Source organism: Cornus florida, unplaced genomic scaffold (assembly GCF_030987335.1).
Source record: "Cornus florida cultivar Cherokee Brave unplaced genomic scaffold, ASM3098733v1 CherokeeBrave_3.0.0_Hap2_Chr01, whole genome shotgun sequence".
NCBI classification, from domain to species: domain Eukaryota; kingdom Viridiplantae; phylum Streptophyta; class Magnoliopsida; order Cornales; family Cornaceae; genus Cornus; species Cornus florida.
In genome coordinates this window covers 110,606,527-110,617,355 of record NW_026775571.1, presented here as the reverse complement: position 1 = coordinate 110,617,355, position 10,829 = coordinate 110,606,527, and the positions used below count along the sequence as shown (strand labels likewise).

At 33.8% G+C, this 10,829-nt stretch overlaps 1 protein-coding gene across 1 annotated transcript; it reads left to right on the top strand.

Moving 5' to 3' along the window:
• The first annotated feature begins 269 nt into the window (after positions 1 to 269).
• LOC132313675 (ADP-ribosylation factor GTPase-activating protein AGD12-like) lies at positions 270 to 8,063 on the top strand. Its single transcript, XM_059812571.1, has 9 exons — positions 270 to 428; positions 906 to 999; positions 1,509 to 1,590; positions 2,698 to 2,773; positions 4,423 to 4,586; positions 5,021 to 5,150; positions 5,482 to 5,598; positions 5,908 to 6,003; positions 7,665 to 8,063. Exons 2-9 carry the CDS (start codon positions 960 to 962, stop codon positions 7,944 to 7,946), a joined length of 987 nt encoding a protein of 328 aa, XP_059668554.1. The 5' UTR covers positions 270 to 428; positions 906 to 959; the 3' UTR covers positions 7,947 to 8,063.
• The last annotated feature ends 2,766 nt before the right edge of the window (positions 8,064 to 10,829 follow it).

Here is a 10,829-nt window from a genome sequence, read left to right as displayed (position 1 = left end):
TAACAGTTGGAATAGAATGGTCCTATGGACTAAATCCGATCGTGATGGGAAAAAAACAAAAATAAAAATAAAAATGGGGAGACAATTCCAACGAATATTACAGACTCTATGACCAATTTTGTAATATAAAATTGTTGTTAATATTATTTTATTTAATAATCAATTACTCCGCATCAAAAGATAACATGACGATATATATATAAAATTGTTGTTATATTATTTTTTTCAATAATTAATTTAAAAAGTACTGTAACATGTAAATTCACTCCTTTTCGTTCAAATCAAATAAAACGGCCCACGCAAATCATCTGAACTTCATCTCTCTCTCATCATCTAAATTCTCTCTCCCTCTCTCTCTCTGTCTCTATCTGTTCCTTGGTCTTTGGATTTGAACATTGAAGTAAGACGGTGCAATTTCCTGAGTTCTGGTGAGAATTCAAACACTTTCTGTAGATCTTCGTTTCATTTCAACTACATCTTTAAGTTTTCTTCTCTATCATTGCAGTTTCTGTTTGCTTTGAAATTTGGGACAGAATCTAACTGATTTGGGGCTTTTGTTAATCATGAGAATAATTCAAAAGCTCTTACATGAAGCAGCTCATTTTTGTATCAATTTTATTATATATCTTCAAGCTGTTATTTTGCCTGTTGCTGTCCACTAGTGTTTGTTAAGCCCTTTATGAGCTAGCTTGATTCTTCTATATTATTCTAATCTTTTCTACTCATTGTTTGGTTAAGTTTAATATTAATTGTGAATCTCTTTCTAAATTTTAATTTGGAGACATTTCTCAATTTTATTTTTCTGAAACTATGAAACACCTGTATTTTCTTTTGGCTTTATGTTATTGATTTGTTGAAAGGCTTTTATATTTCTCATCTTTTTTTTGGTGGGTTATTTTGTGTAGATTGTTCTTAAAGACAGGTTTTTTGGGGGGTGATTTTGGTGTGAAAGCAGTGATATGAGTAATCCTCGATCCACCCTTCGGAGGCCATCATCAGGTGTGCTTTCTTTGTTCTGCTGAATTGTTTTTTGATAGTGGTAATCAATTAGTATTTTAAGTGGCAGTTTGGCAATTTAACCTGAACTGGTGTTTAGTACTTTAATCAATTGAAGGGTTCTAATCTATAATGTTGATTGCTGAACTCTGCTAGTTGAGAAAGTTCACTCCATGCCATTGATATTGATGTTGTGTGTAATGAGATTTTTGAATAAAGGACCACGGAGAACAATAAACATTTCTTCTCCTTTGCTTATTTTTCTTCTTTTCTTTATAGCCATTTTATTTGTGTATCACATGGAATATAATTTCACATGAAAGATATATGCCCTTTTTTACCCATAAAATTTTGGCAAAAATACTTGTGTTTATTGTTATTAATGATCTAATTGACTTGGTTTTCTCAATTACTTAGAATGATAGCCCTCCTACCCCTTCTCCATTCCTTGCAATACTATAACTTGAAGCTTGTTTTTAGTAAAGTTGAAAACATGAATGGTGATTATGCAGGTGAAAGAAGATTAAAAGATTTACTCCTTCAAAGTGATAATCGTGTCTGTGCTGATTGTGCTGCTCCAAACCCTAAATGGGCGTAAGATCTACCATCCTGACGCCTTTAGATTTTTCTGTTCTGTTTGTGTTTCTGTTAATAGGCTTTTAATAGTCAATGGGCTCATATACATCCACGGCCGAGTTTTTCCTAATGGTTTTGCTTAAATGGAGTTGTAGCTCTTTGGGTTGTATAATCTTAGTGAAGGGCCTGAAGGCTTTATGCTCCATTGTATTCTAATGGAAGCTTGGAAGTTTGTGGATGATAACTGTGCTTGGTGGACTATATTAATAAAATTGTAATGCTTCTTTACAATTAAAGAAATATTTCCAGATTATGAGTCATACCGTAATACTTGGTGGATATTGATCAAGCAAAAAAGTAAGACACAGAAGAAATCCTAGTAAAAAATTTGTTTTGCTTTTTGCCATGAGGTACCAAAAAACTTTTATTCTTGTTATGTGGAAAGGCTTGGATGACGATGAACGTTCTTATGGGGTTTATTGACTTGGAAAAGCATCTAATAAAGTCCCTTAAGAAATATTTGGTGGAAAAGGAAAAAGCATTTTATTGATGTATCAAAGACATGCATGGCCACAGCCTTTTAAAAAAATAAAATAAAATCAGGGACATGTATGATTGAACTGAAAGCATAAAAAATAGGAGAGACGTGAGTTTGCATTCATAACAAACAGGCATCAAGGTCCGGATTAAGCCCTTATTTCTTATTTTCGTCGTTGATGGAGAGTGAATATTCAAAAAGAATTTGTGGTGCATCTCATTTGTCTTGACCAAAAGTTATTAACTTGACACTAACAAACTTTTAAAATAGTAGCTAAACTAAAAAATAAAACAAAATTACGGACTCTAGTTTTGATCCACGAAATATGCTGATATAAGTCGTACTGACCAAACATGTCTAAATCAAAACTATTTGTGCTTGAGAATATAATATATAGAGAAGGAAGGTTTGCCTGTATATTTCTTGGTCTTCCCTGGATTAGTAACTCCAACTAATTATATAGTGTTTTTTGGATTATACTTTGGATAGAAGGATTTGAGACCAAGTGGTGTGTGCAGAATGCATGTTTTGATTATATATATCTTTTATGGTTGTTTAAAAAGTACGTTATAATGTTGCATGTTCAGGTCGGCAAACATCGGAGTTTTTATATGCTTAAAATGCTCTGGTGCGCACAGAAGCCTTGGCACACATATCTCAAAGGTAATTGCTCTAAGATTGTCTCATCAACTTGATAAGTTCATTTCAAAATATAAGGTTTTCCTATTAGAACAGTTGTTCAAAAGGATATCCGAGTTCTTCCATCAGATATTCTACTTTTCCCCTATATCCTTTTATCTCTTCATTTTTTGATGAGAAGGCATAGTAGGCTGTTGGTTATGTACAACAAAATTAAGACTATATGACTTTTTCATACTGGAAAGATGTAATTTGCTATTTGACTGAAGTTTTTGAATTATCATCTCCCAATATATTTCATTTTTCCTCAAATTTCCCATTTATGTTTAAAAACTTCTTTTATTGTTGAGCAGCACATATTATACTTTTTGCTGAAAATAATTTTTATACTAAAAATGGAGCCAGAAGGATCTGAATTCTAGATTTAAATAGACATGCATGTTACATGATCACAATCTAAATGATCCTCATAAAAGTTTGTCTACAAAATGTTGAATATTTTCAAATAAAGTTTTGTGCTGCATTTGGTAGCATTCTGTAAAGTGTTTACTGAGCTTAAACAGTAAAAAGCGAAAACCATGGGGCTAAAAAAAAAAAAGATGTTTAAAATAATTCGTTTTTAACTATTTTCCCCAAGCAGATTTGATTTATTTTTGTTCTTAATTACTTTTTCCCTAACCTATTGCTTTTATTGGACAACTTAATTGTGCCACGGAGAAACGCTTCTGCTTCACAGAAATGTTCACTGGTCAACCATTGCATAACTGATAGGCAGGACAAACTCAGAAGTTTTAACTTTGGGCATATTCTTCCGACTCAAGTACCGAGCACCTCTCTCTCTCTTGAATTTTTGATCTCCTCTTTTGAATGTCCGAGACTTTTAACTTTTTTCCCAAACTCACTGTTAATGGGACTCATAAAGCAGGGTTGTAACTTTGTGTGCTTCCGCCCCTACTGATGACCTTACCGGGTTGAAGTTTTATCACTGTCATGATCATCCTTGTCTTTATCCCAAATGGATGGGTTCGGCCACATAAATTCTCCTTTTCCATTTTTTCCTATTATACACCATGTCCCCTTTAAATTTAAGTTTTTTAAGTCATTTTTAATTACTTCATCCCACGTAAGCTTTTGTCGGCCCTTTTGTCACTTGCCTTCTAGACAAACTCTTCCTCTTTTAATTGGTGCATCACCGGGTCTATGTTAAATATGACCATACCACCACGTAGAAGTATTATGTTTCCTTGAAACCATTTAGTATGCATAAGTTGAATGGAATAAGACCTTTGTAAGTGAACAGCTGCACATGTTTTCCTTATTCTTACTACAAGGAACTTATCATTAACCTTTATATTGTAAGCATCTTTCAAACAAGAAAACCAAGAATGGGTCTCAATTCTTACCCTAGCAAAAGCTGGCAATTTCAGATTTTATAAATCACAAACTCATGCCATAAACTTTTTACAATATGCCATGATTATTTGCAAGTTTAAATTTATTGTCAGCAGGGATATGGTCTTTTTCTTTTTCTTTTTAAGCTTTTTATTTTTTTGTGGATGGGTGGCAGCAATATATTTTTATTGACTCAAAATGTTAAATTGTTTCTGTTTGCGGGTTTCTCCTCCATACCTCTACCTTATGTCTCTACAATTACCTGAGTTTAAACCATGCAGGTTTTGTCTGTGACGTTAGATGAATGGTCTGAGGATGAAATTGAAGCAATGGTTGACGTAGGAGGAAATGCTTCGGCAAATGCAATTTACGAGGCATTTATTCCTGAAGGCTTCTCAAAGCCTGGTCCAGATTCTAGTAATGAGGAGCGTTTAAAATACATTAGGTTAGTCAAAATACAATAATGTGTTTAGCTCTGTATCTTGTATCATGCTTGTGGTTCTGAAGCTTCAGGATTATTCTCAGTTTCTTCATCCCATACTTGATTTTGACCACTTGTTTGTTGGGTGATGACGTGGATGTATATTGATGTGAGATTTGTATTGGTCAAACTACCACCTATTGTAATACTTAATCTTCCAATCAGTTATTCAGCCATACCATTTCTCTTGCCAGAAAAATAATTTGGATTCATGAATTGTTGGCACCATATAGCACATGGACTGAAAGGTCACAGGATCTTTGTATTCGTTACTTATGTCTCTTCACTTTTTTTTATGGAAACACACATAAAAAAATTATTTGTTATGATGCGAAGATTGTGCGGATCACTTTCCCCTTTGTATTCGTTACTTATGTCTCTTCACTTTTTTTATGTAGGTCTAAGTATGACCTTCAAGAATTTTTGAAACCTAGCTTGCGAATCTTGTCAGTTGCCGGAAAGAGCTCACTCCAATCAAGTTTATCTAGAAAGACCGATAGTTTTCAAAGTTCAAGTTCATCACGCTTGGTAAAGTCTTTTATTTGTCTTTTTCCACTTTTGGTTCTGTACTCCAAGGATTATTTTTTAGGTTCACATTGTTTTGGAGGATGGTATAGAGACTTGTTTGATGACCTATATAGCCACGAATGCTTAGCATATGGATCAGATGTGTATGATGATGCCGTAGCAGATTGTTATGATACAACTGTCTCGTAGGAAGACATTGTAAATGCTATCCATTTATTGGGTTATAGTAGTTTAGTAGTCATAACAATATAATCTGCATAATCTGTGTTTCACTGGCTTTTTGTGGTTCTATGAATTACTTCTGTCCCACTGAAATTCCAACTGATAACAGGAAGGTATGGTGGAATTTATCGGATTATTGAAGGTCAAATTAATAGAAGGAACAAATCTAGCTATCAGAGATGTGCTGTCAAGTGATCCTTATGTTATCCTGACTCTTGGGCAGCAGGTCAGTCAATCTTACCGTTTCCTCCTTTTCGACCCTTTTCTCTTCTGGTTGAACCTTAAGGGCATAAACCGGGTCCACATAGACAGGTAGTACACACCCATGATGGTTGCTACTTATTCAAGTTTGAGTTGTGAAGCATTGGCAGCAAGATCTTCTCGAGATATATATTAATTGTTCTTCATCATCTTATTATAAAAAACCTTGTTATTGTTTTATTGTTCTGTATTATCTAATTATGAAAAACTTATGATATTTTAAATGTTCTTTATCATCCTTTTCTGATATGAAACAAATTGTTAGTGTTATTAGAAGGTCCAGTCGAGAGTAATTAAAAGCAACTTGAATCCCATTTGGAATGAGGAGCTCATGCTATCTGTTCCTCAGCGTTTTGGGCCCTTAAAACTGGTGAGCCTGTCTTTTCCCTTTCCTCTTGATTGCTGTAAATGATTTTTCTCTTTCATTTTTCTGAAGCTCTATCTCCATAACTATGGTGCTTTATTGTCTTAATCTTGCTATTTTAAAATTCTTCTCTTTATAAATTTTTGGTGTTTGCTCCATTTGCTTTGCAACTTGAAGAACATGAATATTATGACAAGGCAGCCATAATGCACATTATTGACCACTATAGCTGGAATTCCACCTCAGCTCAGCATTGAACTCTCCTTAATAAACCTGACACTGAATCGACATGTACTGCACAGTCACTAAATTTCTTTCCTCTTATTAATCTGATTTTCAATTGAATAAAAAATCTATATGTTGTACAATCAGTGCCGAAAGACAAAACTATCTTATTAATCACAATTTTTTATTTCAAGAGGATGGAAGGAAAGGGAATACAGAAGATGCACTCACTTAACATAAACTAAGCCTGCTTTTCAATGTATTAGATAAGGGTAATGTAGACAAAAGACTGAAGTTTGGTGGTTTTAGATCAGCTGGAGTTATGATCAATAAGTTTGAAGAGTGTTTGAGAAGAAATATTGTTCCGGACTACAATTTTGGTTTCAGTTTCAGTCAAATGTTGGGAATAAAGTTTTTTGTTTTTTGTTCTCCACACTTGGGTAAAATCTGAATTCATGTGATGTCTACAAGAGTATCCTTAAAAGCAAAGTGAAAGAACAGTAAACCCTCTGGCTACTTAGACTTCCGAAAGAAAATCAGCAAAGAAATCCACGTAAAACACTAAAACAGCACTCTCCTCCAAAGGTAGAAAAACAAGGAGTTTTGATGCATCTTATTGTGCTCATGATTAATATCTTCACTCCTTTGAGTGAGGACTCTCCTTATCTATTCAGAGTAGAAGAGACAGAATAATGAGACAATCTGCTCCATCTTGATCTGTGCAGTAAAATCTTGCTAGGTAACGCCCGATCAACAGCTGGGCATTAGGGTCTCTGTAATTCCCATGATAGTGGTCACTGAGGGCTTTGCAATTGTTCCTCTGTGCACCTAAGTTTACTTGGCACTTGGCTTGGTATTATCTGGATATTCTCAAGTAATTAATGAGAAGTAAATAAAGTGCATACCTGGACCTGAGAAGTAAAATTTGAAAAAAAGAAGAAGAAAATAATTAAAGAACTCGGGTCAGTTTACGGATTGGATTATTAGCATATATCTGATTTTCTTATGTAATAATATTTAATAAGTGAATATACAAATCAAGCACAATTTTGGACCCAAGAAGTAATTTTTGGACAAAAATGTAATCAAGTAGCGTAAGTTCAGAGAAGCTAAAGCTGTTGAACTCAATTAAATTCTTTAAAGCCCTGGACAAGGAGCACCAGCCTCCAGCAAGTCCAGGTGTAGCCTCTAATGTTCCAGTCTCTCTCTCTCTCAGAAGTTGTTTCTTTTTTTACGGCACATCACTATTGTATTTTCATCTTTGTTGCTTTGTGGTCAAGGAATGTTCATAAGAATAATTCTTCTTCATTTCTATTCTTTAGTTAAAATTTGAATGACATCCAATTCTGGACCTTACCCCTCGTGTTCACTGCACATCACTACTATTTCCCCATCATTGCATTCACAACATTTCGCCTGATATTTTGATTTTTATAATGCAGCAAGTTTTTGATCGGGACACATTCTCAGCCGATGACATAATGGGGGAAGCCGAGGTTGATATCCAGCCGATTGTTACCTCTGCAATGGCATTTGGAGACATCGAAATGTTTGGAGACATGCAGATCGGGAAATGGCTGAAATCATACGACAACGCCCTCATGGAAGATAGCACTGTAAACATTGTTGATGGGAAGGTGAAACAGGCAGTATCACTTAAGCTCCAGAATGTGGAATCTGGAGAAATAAATCTAGAACTAGAGTGGATGCCTCTTGACCAATAGGTGTACTATATAAATTATTTTTTTCTCCCATTTACATTCAAAAATAAATGTAAGGTTGTATGTATTGTTTATATCATAATATATAATTGCGCAGTACATTGTTTTTCTCTCTTTTCATATTTTATTTGTTTGTTGTTTTTTGGTATGTAACTTAATGTTATTTTTTTGAATATTTGTGATTGAAAACATAGAAGATTTAGGATCAAGCTTTGGGATATATTACCAGAACACGTTTTAAGCTCAGGCCATAAAAATTTGAAAAATGATATTTGGGCCGGAACACTAGTGAAAGACTTATCTACCCCTATATATGTTTTAAGGGAGACTCATGTTTATCACTTAAAATATATTAAGGGGATAAAAGCCTGTCCACTAGTGTTGTAGGTTTAAATTATTGATTAGAGTAATATTGTTCTAAAAATATAGTTCTATGATAATAATGTAGTTGAGATTTGTATTAAGCTCTATTTAGCGATATGGAATTGGAGCCTTAAAATTAGAATCAGTAGAATTAGAGAAAATTTTGGTTCAATTTTATGAGTTGTTTTTCTCTAATTCGACTAATTCCAATTTCAAATCTAAAGCTTCAATTCCTGCCAAAAATAGCCTTAAAAAATGTATAGCTAATTTGTGAGGTTGTAGCTGAGAAATCTAGAGCACTAAATGATGATAACAAGAGCTACTTTTTCTTGCTATTAATTTATTCATTAGAAAAATAACATGAGAGTATCTGAAATGTAGTCAAAAGAGTGGCTTTCACTGTTCACCATTGTCAATGATTTGAGTAATGTCTTATTCAAACAACATGATGTCCCAATTATCTCCCCACCAAAGGGGTATGGTTACTCAAAAATTCAACATACCACAATTACCTTTTTTTTTTTTTTTTTTTTTTTTTGTTTATATATATATATATATATCTCTCTTATTTCCAAAGTTTTCTACTCTTGAATCATTTCCCTTTTGGCCAATGTATTTCTAACGTTGCTTGGTCTTGTCTCTTTAGGACCTACATGATCTTTTCAACTCTTATCTGGAAATTGAGTTGTTGGTTGATGTAGTAGGACTTGGACTTGTTTAGGTCAGATTCTTATCACTTGTAGTAGATGTTACTTCTGACCCACCGGGTAAAGTAGGACTTTGACAAAATCACATCCAAACAACACCTCCTCCCACCCAAATTTGAACTAAATACATATATACAAAAAAAACAAAATGCATGCATATAGGACTTACCAAGAAAGAAAAAAAAAAAAAACACAAAACATGTATGGGTAAAAAGAAACTACATATATACTAGGATGGATACAATGTATTACGGAGAGGGAGAGTGTGTGTGAGAGAGTAGGAAATCCACCATATATTGGCTCTAATTGTATTGTGAGTTACAAACATGGTTCATCGTATCGGTCAGTTCGTAATCATTTTTCAAAGGTCCAATATTGTTACGAACATCTATAAATCAGTCAGTTCGGTTGATTTATATCGATATTTACCCGAATTCGTTACACCGTGATCGCGAATGATGCCGCAATTGTGAATCATAGTTACAAGTTTTCTGTGCTAATAGGAAAAATAATTTTCAAGTCAAAGTCAGCATAAATTGACTGTATTATAAGGAAAGTGGTTAGTTAGGAACAGAGTCAGGCATTGACTGTAGAGGACACAATGTGTTTGATAAAAAATGAAAAATTATAAGAAAAAAATGTATTGCAAAATAATATACTAATTAACTAGTATAAGAATGATAAATACTTGACAATATTGATAGATAATATTCTTATTTTATCAAAGTAGCTCTTCGAATTTTGAAAGTGATGCATGATAGGTGCATGCATGTAATACACACATTGAGTTCAAAAATTACATTAATAAACTTAAATAAGAAAAAAAAAAAGAAAAAAAAAGAAAAAAAGTTGAAAGGGAATATTGCATGGAGATACTTCATATGATTAATACCATTAATTACACAGTGGCAGTCAACCCATGAAACCTTTTTGTGTCCTATTGGATCCTTTTATATGGTTTTGTATGTATAAATATAGATATATCATAGAGCTAGAACTGGTCAGAGGAGGAGGAGATGTAAAATGGAAGCAAAGCAAAGACACATAATTCTAGAGTGAGAAACATGCTAGTGTGGGCCTTATATGGAGTGTCAAAACTTTCTTTTGGTGCATGCCAAAAGATGAAAAACCTCTCTGGCTAAGGCTGGAAAGGGACTTCCTCAGTGGACTTTGCCCTAGGGTGGGACTATAGTGTCCCAAAGACCATATTTTATGTGACCATCTTCCAAAAAGGAAAGGTATATAAAGAGAAGTTATAGGAATAGAAAGAGCTTCACCATCATCATATGGCTAGGGGGACAAGCAGACACCGAGTGAATCCGTGTATCCATCCATTGACTCCTCCTAAACCTCCATCAATTATATATATATATATATGTGTGTGTGTGTGTGTGTATGTATGTATGTATATATTATATGTATATATATATATATATATATATATATATATATGTATGTATGTATGTATGTATGTGTATCACTCACACAACACAGAGAAAGAGAGAGCGCTTTGAAGCTCCAGGAGTGAGCACTTTGGAGCTTGAGGAGCGACTATATGCCTTGGATGCTTTCAAAATATGAAACCCCTTTTCGCCAAATGTCAACCTTTTAGAGCGTGGTTTGACGATTTTTCATGTTTTGAAAAACATTGCATAATAACCTTATTAGCAGCACGTTTAGATATGTTTTCTGTGTGTATAGAATCAAGCTATCTATCATTTGCGGATGTGCTCTTTCATCATGTGATCACTTGTGCAACAATTCACGTGGTTTATATAATAATTTTACAATGCATATGTAATTACTACGTTACAAT